This window comes from Schistosoma mansoni, chromosome 2, assembly GCF_000237925.1.
Source record: "Schistosoma mansoni strain Puerto Rico chromosome 2, complete genome".
Classification (NCBI taxonomy): domain Eukaryota; kingdom Metazoa; phylum Platyhelminthes; class Trematoda; order Strigeidida; family Schistosomatidae; genus Schistosoma; species Schistosoma mansoni.
In genome coordinates, this window is record NC_031496.1 from 16,231,078 (window position 1) to 16,257,638 (window position 26,561).

At 32.3% G+C, this 26,561-nt stretch overlaps 2 protein-coding genes across 2 annotated transcripts in view; one reads left to right on the forward strand and one right to left on the reverse strand.

Moving 5' to 3' along the window:
• Window positions 1-4,871: 4,871 nt before the first annotated feature.
• Smp_167020 (hypothetical protein) lies at window positions 4,872-15,775 on the forward strand (the record flags this gene model as incomplete). Its single annotated transcript, XM_018795859.1, has 5 exons — window positions 4,872-5,168; window positions 7,546-7,945; window positions 9,778-9,954; window positions 10,018-10,255; window positions 15,622-15,775. 5 exons carry the CDS (start codon window positions 4,872-4,874, stop codon window positions 15,773-15,775), a joined length of 1,266 nt encoding a protein of 421 aa, XP_018650129.1.
• Window positions 13,853-26,561, reverse strand: part of Smp_167010 (putative talin) — a 104,654-nt gene continuing 91,945 nt past the window's right edge. Inside the window, 7 exon segments of the mRNA XM_018795860.1 lie at window positions 13,853-13,926; window positions 16,231-16,315; window positions 17,607-17,799; window positions 18,992-19,396; window positions 21,460-21,762; window positions 23,911-23,967; window positions 25,285-25,568. Of these exon segments, the coding sequence (XP_018650130.1) occupies window positions 17,692-17,799; window positions 18,992-19,396; window positions 21,460-21,762; window positions 23,911-23,967; window positions 25,285-25,568 (1,157 nt within the window). The 3' untranslated portion in view covers window positions 13,853-13,926; window positions 16,231-16,315; window positions 17,607-17,691.

Genomic DNA, 26,561 nt, shown 5'->3' on the forward strand with positions numbered 1-26,561 from the left:
GTAAGTATTTCTGTGCCTATACTTGTGAGACATTAAACCGCAGTTTTTAATTAGACATAATTATTCACTGGAGAAAGTAACCTTACTAGTTTCAACAGGGACTTTGTTCACTATAGTAAAAAGCCATGAAAATTATCAGAAGAAATTGTTTAGTAAGGCTTTTATATTAAACCGGAATATGCAACTGTAACGTGACATTCATTTCTGCTCTGTTACTGAGTACAGTAATATTGTATTTTTAACATATCCGATTTTCCACTTAGATACCATCATTTAATGCTGTTTCTTTTACTTAACAACTTCAACAAGACTTGTGTCCTTATTGTTGTAATCGTCAAAATAATACTTGACTTTCTGATTACGATAAGGTTTTAAACGTTCCGAAAATTCGCTTGAATGAATGGAGAAGAGCAGAACGGATAGATTTACGAGGAAGTGAAGACTCAAAGGATCTTTTAAAGGTTAGAATTTCTTAAAATGGATCTTATAAATTGTTAAATGGTATTATTTGAAGAAGAGCAAGGATTCATTCTATCATATTGACATTTTGTCAACTGTTCTGTAGAAGTCATCAGTTTAAACACCAACTTACTGCAACCTCTAAAGTGCTCACGATCTCTTAAAGCATTGAACTCTTTAAAATAATGTCCTGCCTATTTACTACTGCTAAGTGAATAAGCGATGCGTGATTCGAACCTTGAACCGAATGGTTATTAATCAGATGCTTTAATCGCTAAGTAACTTAATGATTATAGTATTGATTCGCACTGTCTAGTTCTGTTCCAACTCCCAAGAGGGGTATCGTTTCGACCTTGCTCTCATGCCACCAGAATAAATCTAATCCTGACAAAACTACCCACTTAAATAGGTTTAGGTCATAACTTTTATATGGTTTATCTTAAAATATTTGTAAGCAGCATTTAAACATAGTGCTCTTTTTCTATGAAGGACTTTTTAGTAATAACACTATCAATGAGATCCCTTTTAAATAAAAATTAAATTTTGAAAAACTCTGTAAAAATATATCACTAATTTTAAAAACATCGTTTGCTCACATCAATTGTAATATTTCCCATTAAATTGGAAAGAGTAGATTTTAAAAGCTTGGTCGCGGATAGAAATTTGTGGAGGTACGTGCTTTTCCCAATAAATTTATTCACTATAGTTTTATAAGTCCAAATTATCTGCTAGCATGTAGTATTGACTTACACCCCAAAACTGACAAATTACTCTTTTTTATGTATATTACAGGTATCAAAATTGACTACAGTTGGTAACCAATCATGCACGAAATCGTTTCAGTCCTCATCAGTAGAAGGTGAGAAATGTATTTCAGGAGGGCAAAACTCTGCAAGGAAACGAATATTTCTACAAATTAACAGGGTTTGTATTAATGAACAGAGTTCTACAGGCTCTAGTAAAGTACCTACTGGTCCAAATGTTTCTAAAGAGTGAGTATTGTTCGACAGCACCTTTCTCGATCTCAGTATATCTTAACTTTTAGAAATTTACTGTTATGTTTGGATTGAACCTCTTTCGAGAATTTGATGTCATTGTGTGGAATTAATTTATTCAAATATTTGTTCATATCTTTATGAGCAACAATTGCAAATATCTTTTTTTCAGTATCCGAAAATTGCTATCCAAATATCAACTTATGAATAGGTAGTTTGGTGACGTTATATTTTTAACAAGTTCATTTGATCAGCTGTATGGTCATCACTTCTCTGTCACATTTATTAATTCGAGAAAACCTAATAAGCTTGAAAGTGAATACCAAAGTACACTAATGTCATAATTTAGGCATATAAAAATGATCCAACTTGTGTCGTTTCCACACTTTTATTAGATGCAGAAACAGGAAGTGATTAAAAAGAGCACTATATAATTAAAGAGGACTACAGTTGGGCTATATTTCATCTGTTCGATGATCCTGAACTAAAGTAGTTTTAATAGAACCTCCTCTATCACTTCTAGGTCGTTATGGTAAATGAACCAGAAAAACTGAGCACTCAATGGTAACTCGAAGTTATTGTGGTCATCATGGAACTCAATGGTTCAAGGCTAAATTCAGTGTAGGACTGTTCGTGCTTATTGATAAATAGGCTAAAAATACAGTATACTGTAATATTTATTAGAAAACAAGTTCGAATTCGCTTGTTCAGCTTCATTTTGTTGGTGCCTGCTTATCTGCGTGATAATGTACTCTTTTTGTTTTTATCAGCATAACTTTATCATTTACATGTTTTGGGGCTGAAGCAAAATGAATTTTTAATTCCCTCTTGTTCTTTTATTCAAGGAGCTCTTATTATTCATGTCAGTGGAATACTTGAAGTAAACACTTAAAGTAAATACACAATTCAAACTACTTTCATGTGCTATCAGTAGTATAATGTGTGTACATAAAGATAATTTACTGCCGCTTCCTAAGAATTATCATTTTTAAAATATTCCTACTTTTGGGATGGTGGAGATTTGTAGCTAAGGTGTATAGTTGAAGGAAAGTCTTTTTCTCCGACTCATATGTTTTGTTCGTGGAGGTTTCATTGCCTTTCCGAACAACATCATGAGCACAAACTTCAGGTAGAAGTGAAGTGTTCAATTTTTTCCACATATAATTCACAACTTGTCCTATAGACCTCGATCTTTACTGGTTATTGTTGACCTGTCATTTTCTACCTCTTTGTTTTGATTGTATCTCCCTTTGATCTGATTCTTGGTCCTATATTTGTGCATGATTTTTCTGATTGGTTGATTGCGAAGAACACTACATCGGACAAAGCGGACCCCGCTTCATCTTCGCCTGCATGATTATCAATTAGCGGTCAAATACCACAACATATCTTTGCGTATATCAATGCATGTGGACGACTGTAGACACACATTCGACTGAGAAAACCTTAAGATCTTGGATGGAGGGAATACTAAAAGCATAAACATATGGAAATCGATTCCATCTACCAATCAACTAGAAAGATCACGGACAAATATAGGACCAAGAATCAGGTCAAAGGGAGATACAATCAAAACAAAGAGGTAGAAAATGACAGGTCAACAATAACCAGTAAAGATCGAGGTCTATAGGACAAGTTGTGAATTATATGTGGAAAAAATTGAACACTTCACTTCTACCTGAAGTTTGTGCTCATGATGTTGTTCGGAAAGGCAATGAAACCTCCACGAATAAATCATCCAGCTCAGAGAACGAAACTTCAATTAAATTGCTACTTTTTAACGATAAAATACTGTTTATACCTATGATACTAAAAGTTTGAATTATGAATACTAAATTTTAATTCTTCAGTCCTTTGTGATATCAATTTCTGAAATTGTTCAACGTTTTGCTTTTAAAATAAATGAGACCAATATCGATTATGTATTTTCTGATATTCTCATATGTAAATTCAATAAATCATAATTTTATTGAAAAGTCTTATGTATTAAATAGAAGTTACGTAATAGTTAAATGCTAATGAAAAGTAGTAAACTGGCGACTAACATGTGGAAGATAACTATCTATTTGGAAAATATAAACAATAATAACGGTAATGACTATTCATGAGATTAGAATGTGGGTTGGTTTGTTGTGCACAAATATCTGATTCAAAGTTCGTTAAAGTCAGTTCTTTTGACTTTGTGGATAATTTTGAGTGGTGACTTTTGTTGCGATAGTTGACCAAATTTAGATTGTTCATGCTCGAAGTTGTTGACTGCTTTATACCCACAGTGGGTAGTAGTTTGAGGCGCGTTTGAAAAGAGAAATTATTGTGTTACCATTAAAGTATGCCCCACAATAGCAAGCAAATCTACAGATAAATATTGTGGTGACCGAAAACGGCAGATTATTGTCTATATATTGTCAGATCACGAAAATTAATAGGTCAACTTAACGGAAGATGTTTTTTAGAGATCTCCAGAATCGTATTTTAAGATTCCTGATAGAATGATGGTAATGGACAATGCATTTAGTATTATAGGGGTTTTCGCGTTTATGAATTTAAGAGGAAAGTATTTTTCCAAAAGTGTTTATCTGATTTTATTCCATTTGACGTAACCTGTATCTTCCGTTGACATTCTTCTAGCCCTCTGACAGAGATCATATATTAGGCCTTTTTTCCTCTTCAATGGAATTCAACTTGTGAAGTTTTTGGTTGGCTTTCCAAATATCTTCTTTTCAGTAAAGTATCGCGTAAACAAAATTCTTAGTTCAAATTTAATTCTCATGTAAAGGTAGTCGACTGAAAGCATTTACAGTACTGTTGTAGTACTATGGTGTATGGTACTTGTGCTGAAAGATATAAGTAGTATGTAGCAGCAATCGGAAATGGAATGTCTACCATCAGAAGATTGAAATGAAGAGAACGGCAAGGAAATCCGAAAGCAATCGAAATAACAAATGGACTAGAGGAATAATGGAGCATGTAAAGAATAACACAAAGAAGATGTGCAAATAATGTATCTAATGTATGTTTTCCAGATTTTACTAAGCAACTGTGTGATTTCGCGTCAAACAATAAAGTGGTTTACTGTACCTGAGTCCTCGTTTACTACAGTACGACATTGAAATTGCTATTTTTGTCACAGATAATGCAGATGTAATATTATATATATATATATATATATATATATATATATATATATAATTAGACATTCTCGGTTATTGGTCCAAGAAACATTTATATGCTATAATTTAGATTTTATCAGAAGTTTTTCCGGTACTTACTTTATCTATTTCTTCTTAACCATACGACTACAGTCCAAGAAGTTTTAGCGCCGGTGCCATTTCCAATCGCCTAACCAGTACTGCCAAAAATTTTACAAGTTTATTGTATTATCCAGAAGAAAATATCAATTCAAATCACTTCAAAGTTATGAATAATATGAAATCAGAAATAGAGCAGTCCTATCAACAACAATATGATATAGAAAAGCAATATCAGTCCATTCGTTTAGGCAGTTTATATTTATTTAATAGTCTACCTCAACCTGCACCAAGCTTTTTTACGCAATCATGTATTAAAGAAATCGAAACTAAAGAGATCTATGAAAAAATGGAGAATAGGGACATTGTAATCTGCTCAAAAAGTCCTTATTTACAACGTATAAGTATAGATCATCATTCGTTAAAAGAATTAACTGATGCAGATTTGAAATTTAAAGTGATTATGGTAAGTCATACAATGGTTTAAACTCCTATGACTAGACTTATATATATATATATATATATATATATATATATATATATATATATATATATCGTTTGATGGATACGACTGATCATGATAAGCTAAAATTTGAATATATACCACGTACAAATGTCAGTTTAATTTCAGTATCTTATTTAACAGTCAAACTGGTATCAGCAACCTCTTAGCTGTCATCATGATTTTCTACCACTTAAACTAGTGACAACTTACTGGTTTAACTTTTCATTTTAAACATCAAATTACACAGCACTTCATAATTCTTCATAATCGTCGATAGCTGTCTTACAAAGTGATAATCTCGCCTAATGAGTCGTTATTCTTTCTCTTAGCCTTTTTTGTTCATGGCACATGAGTCCTTCAAATTGTCACTACAGTCTAGTCAATAGATCGATGACAGTAGTAGGTCATTTTTGATACATAACCATGCTGTTGGTTTTAATATCTTTTTCTTGATAATATTTACTAAATAATTTCTCCGTCCTAATATTTATCCTGTAGGACTTCTCATTGAATATCTTTTTGAGTGAAATGGTTGGAGATAGTACTTGGATACTCTTTACTTTGATTCTGTGCTAGACAGGTATTATCATTACGATGTTTCTACAATCTCAAAAGAGTTTATGGTCCCTTGTAAATTAAAGTCTCTATCGATCAGTGAAATATCCAAAGACGTTACCGATAAACTGTTCGAACTGTGATTCATCACCTGTAAGATTGAACAGATAATGGCAGTCAGTTATTCATAGATTGTATGAGCATTTAGTAATCAATTTAAGAGATAATATGAATTATGGGAGAAGATTTTAATAGATTGTATATAAACTAGATAAACTAGTTCTTGTAAAGTATTTTTCTTAAGTATACTCAATGAATCATCACTTCATTTCTGTAACTTTCTTCTCTTAGAAATTTATAATGTAATACGTAGTCTTTATATACTTTCCGCTGTATATGTTTGTTTAATTGGGAAATGAATCTTGATTTATTCTCATAATATTCTTATGAACATATAAACTTGATGAATTAATTACCACAAAACTTATTTAACTCACATCAACAACGCCCCCAACTACAAAAACGTTAATTATGTGCGTAAAATACCAAATCACAATACATTAAAACTGGTAGAGTTTGTTACTTATATAATTAGGACATTAACATGAAGTCAACTGATTCATTTATTACTTAGTTGCTTGTATTTTATGAACAGTAAGAGATATCGATAGTTAATGAGTTAACATGTAGATTACAGTTAGTACTATATAAAAATACCATAATCTAATTGTTTTTTAATAAAAATAAGAAAATATCTAAATATTTTACTCTGGAAATAACGTTCTTCCTCCTCTTTTCATAATATAAGGTCGTTTTTTCTAGTTTACAACTGCTCTTCAGAGCTCATCTACGACCTCACAAGCGGGAATCGAACCTAGGACTTTCGACTTCATGTGCAAGCACTTAACCTCTAGATGCAAGTCTAGCTTCAATCAATCCACGATATTGCCTGACTGTTTTCACAATCTCTTACTATCAATGTAAATGCTCAGCTTCTATTCACTAGAGACGAGTCAGATATAAATATGAATGAGTATACCTGTCTGTAGAACATTTAGGAATGGTTTAAAGTTGTTGGTGTAAAATGTATACCAAATTAACTTGACACAGTAATAAAGAACAGTGAATAATCTCATCATATTAAATTCTCAAAAATACCCTTAAACTACATATCTATTTCTAAGCGTTCTAGTCAGAAAATTACTCTATTTTTGGAAATATTGAATGTTAATAAAAAGGTTTTATTATTTCGAAAAATTTCTACGAGTGTGCAAGAAATACTAAAAAACTCTCATTGGTTACAGTGATTAAGTTGACGCTTCAAATAAATAATGGCCATAGTCACTGGCGTTAAATATCAAAATTTCACCGTGCTTAACAACAGGATTGTTCTCATTATGATTCTTGATATTTTTTATAATTATTTGTCAATGAATGTATTAACATATTGGAAATTTATTTATGCGTGGTTATTATAAGTGTGACTGTACGAAATCTTGTTAGATGAATTAACTCAAATCATATACGGCTAAGTAACTATCTCAGATTGACTAGTAATGCTTCCCCGGTTGTGTAGTCTTTGATTAGACACCATGTGTTTCGAAATTGCAACATAATAGTTCACAACCGAGTTCTTTTACCGTTAACCCATTGTTTCACAAAAAAGTCATTATATCGCTACATTATACTTTCAAATAATGATTAGTTAGTTAAAACAATTTTATTTCGACAAAATTAATGAGACCCTATCGTTAAATACTATTTATTCTTAAACTTATTTTAGGCATCTACTCCATATCATTTAAATAATGATATTCCCTTATCAAATGATTATACCATCATGGGAACAAATGAGAATTTATTAGAAAAAACCGACTCACATAAATCTAATATAAATGATGAAAATGATAAAACGGTTTGTACACCACCTCCTATCAATTTAGCCGGATATGAACAATCTGACGATTTATCTGCCAGTTTTGAAGCATCACTTTTAGCTAGCCTTAAACAAGCAGTACTTGGTGAAGCTATAGAACCTGATTTACAGTTTTTATCATCATCAAAACAACAAATAACCGGTAATGATCACAATAACAAGTTAAGAGAAACAATTACAACGCCAATGACAAATGCAAAATATCCAAATTCTGAAATATCAAAATCAATACCAGTACCATCACAAAGTATTAATTCTTTATCGAACGTTTTCTTGTATAACATATTCTACTATTCAGTATAGGTTTGTGAAGGTTGTTGAGTTTCATTAAGATAATGAACCGATCAGTGTTAAAACACCATTGAACACCTAGAAGCATCGGAGACTAGTTTCACTCTAATATGGGGCTCTTCAGCAGTGAGCACCTACCATCTTGTACCCTGGACTGGAACCCAGGACATTCGGTCTCGTGTGAACGCTAAACCTCTAAACCACAGTACCAGGATCTAACGGTTTTAATGCTTAAGTTCAACCAATTCACGATATTGCACGGCAATTCAGTGCTTCCAGGTTTTCAATGATCGGTTCATGATCTCAAAATGTTATTGGTGTTATGTATACTTTATAGATGATTTCTTTTTTTTCATTAGTGTGATAAATAATTTGATATGAATACTTGGATTGGTGTCAGTTATTAGGAATTAAAGTTCAATGAACAATAGATATCACATGAAGGATATTTGAAATAAAAATTTTGAAATTTATTATTTTTCAAGGAATTTTGCATTAAGTACTGAAGTTAGATAGCAAAGCATTAAAATCTGGGGAGTTTTGTGCAATCATTTCTGTCTAACGTAGGACTCCTCAGCAGTTCACATTCACGAATTAATCTGTAAGTTCTTATTACACTTCTGTCGAAATTATTTCCCGATCAGCGTGAAGCGATGACTTAATCATTGAGGCGATCAACTTTCAACTGCTGGATTGTAAATTTAAACTCTGCTTCACAAAATTTGAAAATAGTTTGGCATTATCAGTTTTTAGACCTGAAGTCTCGATTAAATTTAAGTGAATAAATATGTATTTGGTTACTAGATACCATTAATCAATTGACTGAATGATCAATTGTGAAATAGTGTAGTGTTGACCAGGATTTCTGTGTTTTCAAAAGTTTACTCAATTAATCTCAATAATATGATCAGAAGACGGAGAAATGCAATGTAATCTGACAATAGATATCAAACAATCTAGTTACACACGCAATTTGAAAACCAGTGAAGGTTACTTCAACAAAATTTCAGACAAATACGGAGCGGTAATTGGAAATATGAAAGATGCAAAACAAAATGATGGGAATACTCAGTAATCAACCAGTTGTAAATATCCTAGTCTTAAAAGAGGTCGATTGCGGTCAGAATAACTGAGTGGTAACGTGAAGCTGGATGAAACGGGATCGGATCAGCCAGGGACGACAAGTTTCCTCAAGACTACAGCTACGCCTTGCTGACAATTGCCGGATAGCACGAAATCTAGGTGCAGGGTTTCCCACCAACTGCCTTTAAGCACCCACCATCTCAACATAATGTATGTGATGGCAAGTCACTTCGACTAGTGGCCACATCACAAATCGATCGATCGAGTTTGAACGGCACCAAAGGAGTAGACAAACATGACATTGGTCACTACTCAAAAATCAGTCATTTGTAAAATAGTAAGAAAAGGTCGTCACATCATCCGAAAGATTAAAATGAATAAGAGATTACTAGAGCAGATTAAAAGTAAGAACACTTGTCAGAGGCGTAAATATTCTAATATTAGGGACTACACAAATCTAAGAATGAAATGTTGACAACTCCGATACAATACTTTAAAAGCTGCTGTAGGATCAATGGGATATCTGTTTTTCTATCGAGAAGCATGGTCTCCTACTTCCTGCTGTCTAATATCCAGTACTTCTTACGGTTTAGTGGCCATTCGACATAATTGTAACTAAAGCTATATTTATGTTACATGTAGGTCTGTGAAACTAGCAGTTAAATCAGATAAATTATCAGTGATTTGGTCTTATTTACTTTTTAGGTCCATCATTAAATCATCTGAAAAAGAATATGTTAAATACAATTGAAAATGAAAAATGTGATATTGTGGTTGCACTTCAAAAACAAATATTAAATGTCAGTTTCAGTGACAATGATAATTACAATGCGGGCGATGATACCACAACAACCGATGGTTTAGGATCATTAGTTTATTTACGTTATCACTTGGCACGTCATCATCATCATCATCAGCATTACGAACATGAGGATCAGTATCTAGTTCATGAAAGATGTGATGGTCACTCACTACTGGATATGAATAACCAGTTATTGACAAAATCAAAAACAAACACTTGTCAACAAAATGGTTACACGTGTAGAGATGAAGATGATCCTGCCATACTTACTCCTTCTCGTGCATCATCGTTGGTTCATCAACGTACACACAGTACAGATGATGTATCACAATTAGTTACAGGTTTTGAATTGTCCAGTCATTGGGGCACTGAAACAGCAAAGTGAGTTATTTTATATAACTATCTTACTAAAAGTCTGTTAATTATTGGATGCTACATGGTGAAAACTATGGGTAGATAAAATCGGTAGCGACAGCTGATATCAATTAATTTTATTGCCTGTGTAGATCACAGTAACCTAGTATGAAGACTGCGTGTATTACGTAGTAGTTAATACTACTTGATGAACTGGATTAAGGTATGCAAAATAACATTCAAATCAGTTATAAATTGGTTTAAGACTTGAGTAAGTCAACCAGTCATAACCACTGTAGTACTTGGTTTAAATGTGCTTCAATTCAAGTTGCAATACCACATTACCACGAAGAGATGAACACAATTAAGATGAATGGCAAAGTTGAAATAGTTGTAGTAGAGATGATAATGAGGAGACAATACATTTAAAATATGGTTCGAGAAGACGAAATGAAAAGGCATATATGACAAATTTCTAGAAAACAAAATCGAACAGAAGATAAAAAGTGAGTTTATCCGCGTTATTGTGATCGATTCTGAGCGGTATCGCTCACTTCCCAACTACTGACCGTAACTATCACGCGTACCCCAACTAGGCAGTTTGCACTTACTAGCACGTCTTAGTTCATAAGTTAACGAATCCATGGACTGATACTAAGTCTTGATTTAGCCGTTTTATAGCTTTTCATAAACGCCCTGCATCAAAACTATAACTAATATATGTTTTAAACAATTATAGCAATGAATCGAAAGGACGTCAAATGTTATTTACTTATTTAATTAGTCCGATTCTTAAATAAGAAACTTCACTCAAAAATATCTGTGAAATGATAGTAAGTATATTCAGGTTCATCACAGGAGTTTTTATAAGAGTGTATTATGAGTTACTTTGCACAAGGGATGACCGAAATGTTTGGCATCAACGATCTCGATGGAAAATTACTTTACTGATTTGATATTGATTTAACTGACTAGAAAAAGACTCTATAACCGAGGGAAAGAATCATACTACATCATATAATGACTGGAGATAGAAAAATGAACCAATGAATCTTGGCTAAGTCCTCTAAATGTGTCATGCTTGCTAACATACCTCAAAGTTTTGAGTTTAAAACTTGACGAGGTTATGAGTTCACACTACTGAGAAAACCTGAAGTAAGACGAAATAATTATCTATCAGTTCTTGTTATGTCTCGTAGGTTGAACGCTTTATTCGGATCCTAGCTATTCGGATAACCCCAGGCTAGCACTACTCAGCGACTTGAAAGACCAGAGAGAAGACACGAGTATCAGAGAAGCACTTTACTACAAGGTTCAATTATGTACAGAAAAACAGGGGTTTTATAGTAGCTAAAAGACCTTGAGATCCCATAGCAACAGTATGTTAACAGCCAATCAGGACCTTGTTATTTTAGTAGCATTTTAGTAGCATAGCTTCTAACTAATCGCTGATTGGTTGGGCTCCTTATGAGCCTCTCTAGAGTTTATTGTAAGCCTACCTAACACCTCCCCTTTTTTTTTGAAGATTCGAAGATTAGATTCTGATTTTAAAAAAATTATCTGTAGGTTGAAATTCTCCAACATTTCCTCCCCCACGAAATAATGTTGGATCTTCATATCTCCAATTTACAATTAATATGACTTTATTTAGAACACATTTCTCGTATTGAATGCAGAATCCACTAGAAATGAATAGATGATGATGAACGATATTTGATTTTAGGTCATCGGAATTTGGCTTTTCTGAAACATCTCCATCAAATTCATTAAGATTTTCACTGGAGGATATTTGATAGCTAGGGGAATCATCATCTAATGAAATTGCCTTAGGTTTTTGATCAGCATTTGATTCAACCGACTTAGTTCCCTCATCTTCATAAGAATTTTCATCAAAATCATGTGCACCATTCCAGCTTTCTTGGCCGATATCATGTAACCCGTAGTTTAATTCTGACTGAAGTTTGTCTTCAGAAATCGGCGGATTGAGTGGTGCTTCATTAGACTCTGGGCTCAGGGCTTTGTCTACGGAACCTTGTTTTTCTTTGACATCTGATACTGTCTCAGTTTCATGTGCATTTAGCAAGATATTGTCTTGCTCTGAACCGGCCAACTTACCCATTTTGCCTTTTCCATCAGATGTGAAGGGAAATGAACCCTCAACTGGGCGTTCTTCTGGGACGGCCATTTTAGCACCATTATTGAAAAACTTGTCCAAGACTGTTTCAAATAGTTGCTGCTGGAAGGCTAGCATCTGTTGTTGCCGGTGCTCTAAGATTAACAGCGCCTGTTCTAAAGAAATCGTCATTTTTTTCTGCTGATAATAATAATAACTCCGAAAATTCACCGGCAATTATTACAGCTTGTTTGATTACCAAATCACGTCTCGGTTGCTGTATTTCTTTTTGCCAGAATCCTCGACGACAATTGTTGTATTTTTTTTGTGTACCAAAAACCCCGACAACAATTGTTTTCTTTTTTTTTTTGCCGAAATCCCCGTCGCCAACTGTTATGTCTCGTAGGTTGAACGCTTTATTCGGATCCTAGCTATTCGGATAACCCCAGGCTAGCACTACTCAGCGACTTGAAAGACCAGAGAGAAGACACGAGTATCAGAGAAGCACTTTACTACAAGGTTCAATTATGTACAGAAAAACAGGGGTTTTATAGTAGCTAAAAGACCTTGAGATCCCATAGCAACAGTATGTTAACAGCCAATCAGGACCTTGTTATTTTAGTAGCATTTTAGTAGCATAGCTTCTAACTAATCGCTGATTGGTTGGGCTCTTTATGAGCCTCTCTAGAGTTTATTGTAAGCCGACCTAACAGTTCTTGATTTTTTATGATATAGAAAATCCATTTGTTAAATATACATAAATAAATAATAACTTATTAATATTGAGTGAAATTCTCACTTTCTGGTGTTTTTTCAACTTTTCACTGGCATATGTTTTTCTAGCTCATCTAATGAAAGTATATCATATTCAGTTTGCGAAAGCATTTCATCACCCTTGCCTCAATCATATCAACTAGTACAACATACATCTTCTGTGAATCAAATGGAATTACAAAATACTGTATCAGTTAATAAAGAAGTGGTCAATAATAATAATAATAATAATAATAATAATAATAATAGTTCTGACAAACCATTTGATATAAATTCAAATCATGGACTCATCGAATTAATTTATGATCCAATATTAAAATGTTACTATGATCCTACATCTGGACGTTTTTATGAATTAATCTGATAAGCTCTAGAACAGAGACAATATGTAGAGAGAAATAGAGAATGTTGTTTCGTATAGACAATATTTATCATAATAATTACACTACTGATTTAATACTTTTGTTGTAGTTGCACAATGTCACTTCTAATACACTAGTGTTTTTGTTAAACAAGTGAAAAAAATACTACTTCTAATACAACTACTACTGTTAAATTCATTATCAGTAATATTTTCTTTATAGTTGTCAGGACATTCCTTTTATACTTATTTCTTTTAATACTAAACTCTTTTAACTGTGATTATGAATCAAAAGATGTTGGGGATTCAGTCTTTAGTGAAGATTTAATGTGTCTTAATTTATGTATCATAGAAATTATTTGTAAATATTACTTACTACTTATTTCATTACTTATTGCAAATATATTGAAATGCTGATATTCTCAAATATCAGCATTGTATTTATAAAATCTGTAAAGAAGAAACAAGATTTACGATTTGTAACTGATTAAAAAGTTGTTTATCTATGTGACAGATGAGACGATTATTGTAAACTTAAAATTACTGGAAGGCTATTTCATCTTGTTCAATCTCCCATGTTGTATACAGCTTGTAGAAGCGAATAGAGAAAGCTTGAGGTTCTATTATTGTCAAAGTAGTCCAAGAAATACTTACTGCTTATTTCGGCGAATTATTCCAATGTTACTACTGGCTAGTTTTTTCTGTGTTGTATGGACTTCATTCTGAGCCTTGTGTATTACTTGATATCTAGTCATTTAAACGTAGTCATAATATTGTGTACATTGATAATAATAATTCCAATTTCCTTCAATATCTTCTTAAAGTTAGTCAGCTGATCAATTGTTCTATTTACTAAAAACTGTTGGATCAGGTGTTCGATGTCACGAGGTAGTTATTAGTCTGGTCACTTCTATACACTATTTCGAATTGATTGGGATATCAACAATAACAGTAAGGAAACTATTTTCGCATGAACAGTCGGAAAATTATACATGTATTAGGATAGGAAGAAAGTATTTATTGTTACATAAAGCCTCATTAAAAATTATCGAGGATGAAGATATTTAAAGTGTGTTTAGTGTTCCAACAGTCTCAAGGATATTTAGTTGTTGACTCAGATATCACAAACTTATTCCATATTTCACAAATAAAATTACTTAATCAGATAATACTGTTGTGTAATATCTTACAGCTTTAATTGATCTCGCTATAACTAGTATACATAGTGAAGAATCTCCAAAAGATATTCTGAACATAAACCAATCCATAAAAATTTGTAACATCTTTACAAGTACAGTCACCGAGCACTTAATGAATAGCAAATCTGAACACCACCTTTATTTTGTTTTGCAAAATGCATTGAAATCAAACGTTATCAACTACATAAATAGGAAACATGGTTAATATTTTTTGCTTATCCAGTCAGTCATTAGGTTTATTTCAATTACATTGTGTTACAAAGTAATCACTTGTGTTTCAGATGATTCTGTGTAAATGTGGTTTCCCCTTTCCTATTTTATATCTCTAGTTTACCATAGTATGAATAACAAAAACACTGCTGTGCTTACTATGAGATTCTTTGGCTTCTCGCTTTTTTAATTGCTTCTTGCCTCTTTTTCGAAGGACGATAAACAGTGACGTCGGTCGCTACTCAGTGATCAATTAATCGCCTCTTTTTTGAATACTCGTTTCAACTTAAAAAAAACTAGATTGTGTCAGAGCGTTGTTTTCAACCATATAATTATTTTTTACCGTAGACATTACAAATTTGTATAATTTGATCAATAATCAAAATGCATGCGATGGCTGGTCATTCAGACTACCACATTCTGACTTGATCGATTTAATGCAATTATCACTAAAGGACTAGAAAAAAATGAAATCGGCCACTACCCAGTGATCAACCAGTTGTATCTACTCGTGTTGTTTGAAACATTTGAGCACTATACGGATGAACTTAATTCTAATGTTAAATCACAATCATGGCAAAATCGTTTAATAAATCTTGATTAAAGGCAGTATTGTTATGAGTTAGTACATAGTTTGAGTCTCATTTGCTGATCACAAACGAATGACTAAACATCATTGTATCTATTACACCAGTGATAATTAAAATCTGTCAATTCCACTAATAATATACCTTAGAGTTTGGACTAGTTTAACTTTTTCGATGAAGCATACATACCTGCTGGCATGTAAAACAATCGTTCTTAATGATAGCTTACAATTACAAAGCGTAGATTTGGAACTTTATGACAATAATATCCAACTATTGAATAAATTGAAACGTCACTGCTAAAATGATGCTATGGCGACGATCTTAAGAGAAATTATTAGCTAGTCGTAATACAGGTGCAACGAGATAGTAATTCCTTACAGAAAACCAAAAAATAGGAAATACACAAACTTCCTATATGACTTATATTAAGGTTCACAATTCGTTTATTAGTATTAAAATCAACATAGGCGCGACAAATAAACTACTTCATATGATTTCAGTTCATTTTACTTTCAAAACCTTCGTTGTAAGATTGGAGATAATTCTTTACAATACAATATAAATCTAGCTACACAGTATTGTACTACCATTTTTCTTAACTATTAAATTTACATGAAGCCTATGTTGTCCATCAAATCATGTTGAAAATGCTTTTATGATGAGATATTTCAAACAAGTAACAAGTAGAAAAAGGAAACACTAGTATTATTGATTATAGCTTGATTTCATTACATTTTTACTAATTAATAACTTACATTAAATAGATACAAATGATTTACAAAAATTAGCGCGAAAAATGTTCAATCCAAAATTAAACAACTTTTTATATTCCCAATAAGTCTGCAAATAGATTTTGTTTTTAAAAAAATGAAAAAAAAATTATCGACCAACTGAGAATTAAATTTATCAACGAATTAAAAAAATAATACAACTTAGAAACCACGGAATTTTGTTTAAAAGTGTTTAGTCAATTTGTATAAAAAGTGAGGTAAAAGAGGAACAGAGATACATATATAAGAAATGGAAGCCAAGGCAATAAAACAGGTAAATATAACTGTAATTGTGTTTTCCGTGCATTATTATAGTTGTTATGTTTAGTTATGTTCAGGTGAAATAGTGAGTACTGAGAGAATCAATCCAATAAAATTATCTGGTTAATTATCATCAATTCATTTCTTATCGGATAGTGTGAAATTTAGAAAAAAACAATAATACTAAGGTGTATTTGTACAAAATACTTGATTTCTGGTCTCTGTAAGTATTATGGGAAGCTGATTTACGGTGAATAAATCGGAACATAGTAATACTCAAGAATGAACATATATGTAAGCACAGACAAGCACAATCATAGACTGTGACTATAGGCAACAACAGTATAGATAAGTTTATCCGAAAAAAATGTAAACTGAATCAGTCAAAAATCTGTTGTATAAATAAATATATGGTATGTAACAAGTACTCTCAAGTAATTTAAACATTCATGTAAAGGTTTATAGTAGTATTTTTGAAAATATGATTTGTAGAAACCGGAAAATTACCAATTATATTAAGGAACAATAATTATAATGGGCTATAGAGGTATTGAGTGTGTTTATTTGTGTGCACGTATGGCATTCAATACTGTACTATTTCAGTTGTATATAAGTATTTTGTACATCCCTATACGTGTATCCCGATCATAATTATTTATGGTTAAAAAAATGATACGAAAAATAGATTACAGGTCCACTGTAAAGAGAGAGAGCAAAAGCGTCCCTCTTCTGACGAACTGAGATAACACAAAGTATTTTATCAGGGATTCCATTAGTCGAAATGAATCACTACTACTTGTTATCAAAGGTATACACATATGAATCAAGTAGATTTGAGGATAGATTCCAAAAGAACAGAACAGAAAGATAATACATGAATAAGACATAATAGTTTATATGAAAAATGTAAGTTGTCTTTTTTAGTCAATAAAAGAAGATGCACCTTTCACACAAACACTCAAGCATCATTGTGAAGTGAGTAAGCAAGTAACGCGTAAATCAACATCGTATTTCGGAAATAGTCTGTTAGTCTTTTCAACAAAAAAGACAACGCAGTTATAAAATGTGGAAGTGATGGAAGAATTAATATAAACACAAACTTTCGTAAATTGACAATGAACATGGAGAAAATAAAACAAAAGCAATCATTTGTTTATTTTCTATGTTATTGTTTTTCTCCTCTTTTTACTGTACGTGTGATCTATATTGATCTTGATGAATATGTTTCAGTTGGGCGTGTAATTTATCCAATTCCCTCTGCTTAGCAGCAATACTGGATTTGGTTTCAATTACCTAGGAAGATTGAGGAAAGAAAATAAAATTGAAAAAGAAAAATTATTCATCACAGTTAACTGTTAATTTGGTTGTATTAGGTACATGAAAATGAGAGTGATTTTATTATCATTTGTTCGCCGTTGTTATTGTCGTATTTATTCGTTTGTTTGAAATCACAGACCAGTTCAATTTCGTGACATTCATTTATCATCATTTTACAGGTCTATATATATGGTTTTGAGTCAGATTTTATACAGTGTGTGCGTAAGAGAAAGAGAGGTATTAATGATCTTGTCGGCTTAGATAAATTTAAATAAATTAAGTGAAAGTGAGTCTTGAGATAGAATGAAATTCATGTGCCCTTAGTATTGAATAAGAAGCACTACTATCTTACTCACCGAATTATAGGAACAATACTATCATTGTAGAATCTTCAATAAAGGATTAACGAATATAATAAAGACTTTCCATACAAAAATTAATATCAGAGCAACAGTTACCTACACACTGTTATGTTAAAACTAAGGTTTAAACATTACTGATTATATTATCCAGATGTATAAATTGTAGCTAGGTAACAATGAATTTAGAACTTTAGTGAAATATATAATAAATGATCCTCTCTACAACCAATAATAATTGGTTAGTAAACATTCTTTAAAGTTAGTGAGGAGTTATGATTTTAAGTCGACGAACAGATCAGATTAACATTGTCTACCTCATATCAATGTATAATGTAAAATAAAATATTTAGGCTGTGTAGAATGCATGTTAACACACATGGAAAACTTTGTTTAAAACAAGACCGAGTTAGATCTACAAATGGTAATATGATCGCTCTCTGATCAACTAGATACATGGAAAGTTTCATTTAATCCAATGACAGGATCAACTTATTATTTAAAGTTTGTGGTATATCTTTTGTTTTTCTTGCTAATATGTAGACAACCTTCTTTTGATAAAAATGAAAGGAGACTGGTGACATAAATATCCATTGGTTATACTAAAATGGAAAATAGTTATGTGCTAACCTATCAACTTAGTAGTCATAATGTGCTTTCATAAAATATAATGATGATAGTGAGTTAAAATATAAGACACATTTTAAAGTGTACAAAATCAGAATAATCTCATGATATTATAACCAGATATATTTATATTCTGTTCTGAAAGCAGTCATCAATAATACAACAACAAAATAAACACATACTTGTCTCATAGATGAAACAACTCGACCATTTGAAATGTCTAATGATGTCTCAGATTGCTCTTTGTCTACGTTCACTGGTGTTGTTGTTGCCGTAGTCATTACCGGTTTGCTTTTGGATACTATCATTTGTACAATTCGTACCAAACGATCAGCTGCATGTTTAACAGATCCACCAGCATTACGCAATCCTAAACAACTTTGCGAATTCGGATCAGCTTTAGCTATACAAGCAATAACCAATTGAGCAGTATAACCAGCTGTTGTTTGTGCAGCCGATATTAAACTTTCTGGCTTTAAAGTTAAATCACCTGCATCGATTAATTGTGAAGAACCACTAACATGCATTGTGACAAATGCTTGAGCTGATTCAACTAAGTGATTTGCACCAACAGCCACGTACCTTGCCTACATAAATTATATTAAAAAAAAGAAACGAGATATAGCCCATAACATTTTAAATCGCTTCAAATATGTAACGGATTTTTTAAAATCATTTTAACCTAACAATGGTTAGTCGAAAAAGACAGCTTATGAAACCACCAATCAGAGACAATGTGGATAAACAAACATCTTTAGCTGGTAGTTGTTCTAGGTACTATTAAAACTCTACACATTCTGCTTATGCTTTCAATAAAAGAAAACGGTTTTGGAGTATTTGAAAAAAAATGCAACAAAACCAGGAAAATCCAAAGCTTCTGAGCATAAGTGATAAATGAAGAACAAATAAACAGGTAGTTTTGGCCAGTGTAAATATTTTACACTATAGCATTGTGTATACTGCTGAAAACAACATACTACTCAATAACCCTTTTTAGTAGTTAGTCATTAATTTGTTAAATAAAAGCAGTGCAGATGCAAATGTGTGTCAATGGGGTAAAAACTAAGGAAAATGAAGTTAGCGATGACTTTTAAATTAACAAATACAATTTGAAGGGTACTATGAAACCTTAATATATTGGCGAATATCTGATGATTAGATAGTAAATTGCCTAGTACTTTTAACAACATTCGAAATCCAATAATCGCCTTATTGCTTGTTGAGTTCGATGGTTAACTTTAATATTGAATCCACAATCTTGGTAGTTGGCATAAGTAATATAATAAACAATACCTAAACCTGACAATCAGTCCTTAATTTCATTGTTTAGTGAATGATCTACAAAAACGTTATCTTACAGCCATTAAGAAATTTTAGGTAACATTTCAATTATGTTCATTTTTGTATCGAATATTGTTGGCCAACTGTTCTGTCTTTTAATATTCACTCATTCACATCCTTGGATTTACTGTTTGAAATTGTTTCGCGAGTAAAGAATACAGTATTCCCATCAATTTAGGCGATTGATCATATGTCAAAAGAATTCATGTGTAACAATCTTAAAAAGAATATCTACTGATTTAGCACGTTTAATATATATGGCTGGGAGTGGAATCCAAGCTGTATGTTTCAACTCCTTTGGGACTTATCAGTTGGGTCTTCTTGCAACTTAATGTTGATGTCCACATTGAGACTCAAACATAGTAACTTTCGCCTAAATTGAACAACTCGTTATTTACTGAGGTACCGATTTCAGGTAATCACTAAATTGTTTAATGAGCATGAAAATAGTACGGATTTGTAATTTCCGGTTGTTGAAATGTCAACTGAGCTTAACAATTAAAATAATATAAAAAGCATATACTTTATAGTTTCACAGTTCTCATCGTAAAATAAACAGATGAAGAACTGTTAGCAACTATCGCCCCAGGTTCATAACTATCAAACAGTGAGCAGTCACGATCACGTAAAGGATCAAGACGACGTCTATTTATAACTCATAGTGGGGCTAATCACATCGAGTCAGTGAATAAAAATGCTAGTGTCTACATTTTGTGTCTCATGAAGCTCGTGATATGCTAGTGCCATGATAAACTGACTTTGGTAAGTAATTGCCTCATTCTCATATCGTCAGATAGACAATAAGGATAATCACACTATTGAATAGCGTTTAAAACCCAGTGATTTTTGCAATTTTTAGAAATGTTTTCATCCCATCTCAAAAAATGTTATGTCCTGTTCCATTCAATGAAATCAATAGTTTTAAAAAGGAGATTATTTGTTGTTATTTTTTGAAGATTGATATAAAAAAGAATAATTCCCTTAATATTCAACTTTTCTCCAAACTCTGAACGTTAATAATTTATTCAGCACTAGCTACGTGGTCTGCTAATCCTATCAATAGGAGTCAAGAATTTCAACCGACGGGGGATAAACATCAGCCCATACTATTAGTTCATTTTAGGGAAGTTAGCAATGCTAATATTGATTTTTTGACAAATATTCTATAGAGAAACGCATCCAAACAAGATTTTGCTAGATATTCAAAATATCTGAAGTAACTGCTTTCAACAACTCTTTCCTTGATAAATATACGAAAAATGAATTTCCCTGGAGAATACAAAACATGCAAGAAATGTCAACTACTCACAGCTGATATTAAACCTTGTGCCCATTGTGATTCAGATTCCAGATCAGGGTTTTGTGGTTTATCAATTGGTTTTAATCGACCTTGTTGAACAAGTTCACGTTGAGCAGCAGCAGCCCAATACATTAAACTTAAAGTAGCATGAACTAAATTTCGACAAGCTATAATAAGTGCATCCATACCGTCTGATGATTCTAAATCTATATCTTCATTAGCGTTATTCATAGTTGTAAGACTATCATTGTTAGAAATTTGGTTATTTGTCGTTGAAGCAACGGTAGTTGTACATTTTGATGTTGAAGTCATCTAAATATAATATTTATTTAAGAGAAAAACAAATTCGATTGCATTGTGATTGTAAGTTGAAAAAGTCATTTTTAATTGAAAAAAATTCCAAGTATTTATCATCACAGAGACAAATTATTATGATCACTTATATTCATTCAAATATTATCATCTAGTTGTAAGGAAAAACAAAACAGTTGTTTGAATAATGGGAAAAAAGATAATGTAATAAAATATGATGCTAAGAACATTACATCCTTAAGCACGGTACTTTTTGACAAAACGAAGTAAATATGAACAAGAACTACACAGATGTTAATAAGAAGACAAAATGATAAAACTCAACTATTAGCAAAGATACACGTACATGACATTGGAGAAAATGAAGGAAGTCTGAAAAAGGAAATTCCATTTCAGATGATTTCCTTTACTACAGCTGTAAAATCATACTTATAGTTATTCTATATACAGTAGTCTATATATAAGATAGGAAATTGTTGTGCCATTAACAAATATATCAAAAATTAATGAAAAGTTCCATCGAGTATAAGTTACGTTATAGTCGGAGGCTAAATGAGAAGCAAATAAAACGAGAATAACACTTTGAAGAGAGATATAGAGAATATTGGTCCATTTGACAAATAGAAATAGACAAAAAGCATTAGAAAAGCGTTTAGGTGCATGGCCGAATAAGGTATTGGACATATCGTTTCTGAAAACAGAGACCAAGTATGAATAAATGACTTGTCAAAGCGTCTACAATGAACACATTTCTTAAGTAACTTCACGCTTAGAACTGGTTCGTTTGACATCATGAATAATTTTAAATGAAGACTCTGATTGAGGTGGACCGCTAGGATTGACTAGATGATTAACCATAAAACAATTGACTGATTTACATTCCCATTTAGATCATCCTGGTGGTACAATCAAGTGAAAAGCTATATCACACAGCCGTCTTTCATACGTTATTTTCATTTCAAGCAGAGATAGAGAGAATGGTAGTGAGGTCGAGTCCCAGAATGAACATGAACTCTGGGATGCAGGTACGTCAGGATGACAAATCCTGAAAAGAATGAAACGTGCATCCTGGACTCCAATGCTAAACACTGTCCATCTCTGTTGACAATGCTTGTGACTTAATAGCACACGGAATGCAAATATGCAAAAAAGAAACTCATCAAATGCGCTCCTAAACATCAGTGGGAAGGTTCAAACAACCAATACAAATAAATTTTTTTCATTTTGTTTACAACTCATTACCCTTCGACTATAACGTAACTTATATTCAACACTGAATTTTTAATTAACTTTTGATCACTTTATTGATAGCCCAACGATTTTTTTTTTACTATGTGTAAAATGATTATAAATACGGTTGTGTCGCTTTAGTTATTGACATAGTCTGAAAGAATGCTTTTTTCTCTGAACAGACTTGATCTTTAAACATGTTCATTTGTTACATTGTGAAGAGTTTGGGAATACCTGTTACTTTCGCTACTTGATTAATGCAGAATAAAATACACAACTAACGGCACTCGAACGTACAGAGCATCCACAGTCACAAATCAAAAGAGAGAATAAGCAGGAGAAGTGATTGTTCGGTAAGAATAAAAAACGTACAGAAAATCATGAGTATTTATAGATATTAGCGTCAACTATAACATCATTATAATTCAGCCTATCCTCAAGGAGGCAAGTTATAATACCGTCCAATCGTAGCATGCTACATTGATATTCTAGAAAACTCCATCAGGTTCTGATTGGGTGGAAACTCTTCGGTGTCTTTAGAGCCTCTGGAGGCTCCGTCGTGCATCTCGGAAGCTGTCTCAACAGTAACAGGTATTTATTTTTTGATGTAAGAAGACAAAGTGGATTTAAAATTAAGGTCTAAATTACTGAGTCACACATACTGTTTAGAAAGTATCAGTTCAAAAAAGCATGCTTACATACATCACAAAAAGAAATTACAATGTATAACAGCTTTTTTGTACATTGAAAACAACAAATATTGTAGAATGAGGTGAATTCATGTAAATTAGTACATTATAAACTTCTGGAGTACACAAAAATTAATTGACCGCTAAGAAAAAACAAACAATCCAATTACAATACACCAAGATTATATTTAAAATATTAAATTATCTATTTCATTCATAATTAACTTACCGTATCTTTAGATTGATCTAATTGTGAATGACTTGATTTTTGTGAATTTAATGAGTTCTATAGAAAAAAAGCCCGAAATATATAACAAATCTTTAAATGATCATTAGAATATGGTTGACTATTTATTAAGACAAGTGAGCAATAGAACATATTAATATGCTTTGTACAGTTTTAGTTGAAAATGTTTTTCTGGAGATTGATTTAATTTACGGGTAATATTCATTGCAGATCGATTTCAAATGACGTATCATTTGAAACTAGAGAGCATTAGAGAGCTGTTTAATCTTAGCACACATGATCTTGTCATGGGTGGGACTCATGATCCTAGTGATACGAATCGGTTCATTAAAACAACATAAATGAAGCAAGGGACTGAACTAGTTATCCATCAATGTGTACTAGGAAGACACTACTTGCTGTCAAAGCATATAATAAGAACAAATAGTATGCTGTTGAAAGTACCAAATATTACGAATTAATTTGATGTTAAAGAAGCATAGACTTATTATAAGCTGATATAAGTCGGGTAGCCATTAGATATTCATATAGTACTGAACAAACATCTACTTATTATATTGTTTTATTTATGGTTATGAAGTATTCTTTTGAAAGACAAAAGTCCACTGTTGTAGCTTTCACCTAGCTGACCTATAACAAATCACTCAGTCAGTCATAATCAACATAAAGCGTACCACAAATATGTGTTAGCCTATGTTGCCATATCACATTACCATGGAGAGGTGAAACTAAACAAGATGAGTGGAAAAAGCCTAAATAATGTAGTGGCAATTATAGTGAAAAAGACTAAACATTGAGGAAATAGTTCGAGAGGAATGGATGAAAACTCATGTACCAAGGAATACATGAACTCAAGAGCTAACAGAAGATAGAGCGAGTGTATCCGATTTCAAGTCATGTCACCCATCATCTACAACCAGCAGTTGGAGTTATGGCGTGGACTTCAGCCAGTCAGTCTGGATTTATCAACATATATATCAACAGTCAATGATTACATGAAAAAACACCACGTCTTGGTTAGGTCATCCTTAGTTTTTTTCTGATTTGCTGCTACTACGTGCAACATTAGACGTCGAGGTGGGTAGTGATTGAGCATATATAGCACATGACTTAGACAGTTTATTCGATAAAGATTCAAAGCCTTATCAACAAATTAGCCAGCTCTGTTTGGTACATTATGTTTGGCCTTAACACTGCTTCACTTGTTCATTACACAATGTGAGCGAGATACTTTGAAGACACCTATAATCAAAGTTATCCAGACTGTAAAAGTTTTTCACTTTTATAGACTGCACAGTTAAACTAGGCACTTAAGTGAGAAATGTACAAATACCAATCAAATCACAAATATAATACCTTAAATGAATGTTTTGAATGTAATAAACCAATACGTTCAACACTTCGTTCAATTTCTCCAGCTAAATCTTGAAGTGCGTTTTGTACACCAGATGTTGATGAAGATGATGATAGCGTGGAGTGGTCAATATCAACAGCTGTTGCGTTTGCTTCAGCAATACTCTTTTCAATATCTATAGAACTGCCATAAATTGATTTTCGATCAAAAGGATTTTCATAAGAACTTGTAACTTTATTGTCAATTAAAATTGGAATTGGTTTAGTAGAAACAGCTGGTTTGAAATCTAAAGTAAATTTTTAAAGAAAATAAGAATGCCACTCAATACTTTAGCATAATTATTCATTTTTATAATTAAAAGAAAATACAATGGTTAGTGAAGAGACGTTAATTTTTCAACGAATACTTTCTGTAAGCCGTAAAATCTCAAATATAAACATTTTTTGTGATGTAACGTCTTGTGAGTTGGATGATTTGTTCATAAAGCTGTTAAGAAAAACATCATCCACGTCAACCTCTATATTCACTTGAGCTACAGATCATCTCATTGAAATTATATGATATGAAATAGACTACCATTGAAATCCTAGAAGTACTGAACAGGCGTTTCATCCTAGTGCAGAACTCCTTAAAATTGAGCATCCACGGTCCCATGAGTAAACGCTTTACCTTAGTTACCCACCGAAGACAATAGAATAGGGTCACACAATGCCATGAACTGAGTGAAGATAGACATTAACACCGTTCTATGTTGGCTTAGTGGTCTACTATCCCATCGCCTTCTATCCATTCCACTTCATCTCTCACTCAAAAGGAATCTATTTCTACTTCCATACATTTTCTAATTACATTCCATTTTTCAACTTACCATACTGCGCAACTCGTATTGAATAATTATCAGCATTTATTTAATTTCACATTCTTTATCAATTTTGTTTACAGTCTCCTAGTGAAAACAATGCTTTATAATTTTGATTGAATTTGTTCCTTAGCTACTGTAGAGTTAAAAAAATGAGGAAAATTAAATCAATGAATACTTTTATAATAGTTTACCTAACTTTATTAATCTTGACTGTTTCACCACAGTTAAAGTTCGACTATATCATACCATAATCTATCTGTTTCATTTAGAAATGAAACACATCACTAATTGTGTTTCAGTAACGAATTCATAAAAAGTAATGAACTAAAACTTGAAAGTCAGTTTAGTTATAACTTTTAAACAGTCCTGTTTGTTCCAGACCACTGAGACGGCGTTGTTAATGCATAACTTCAATCA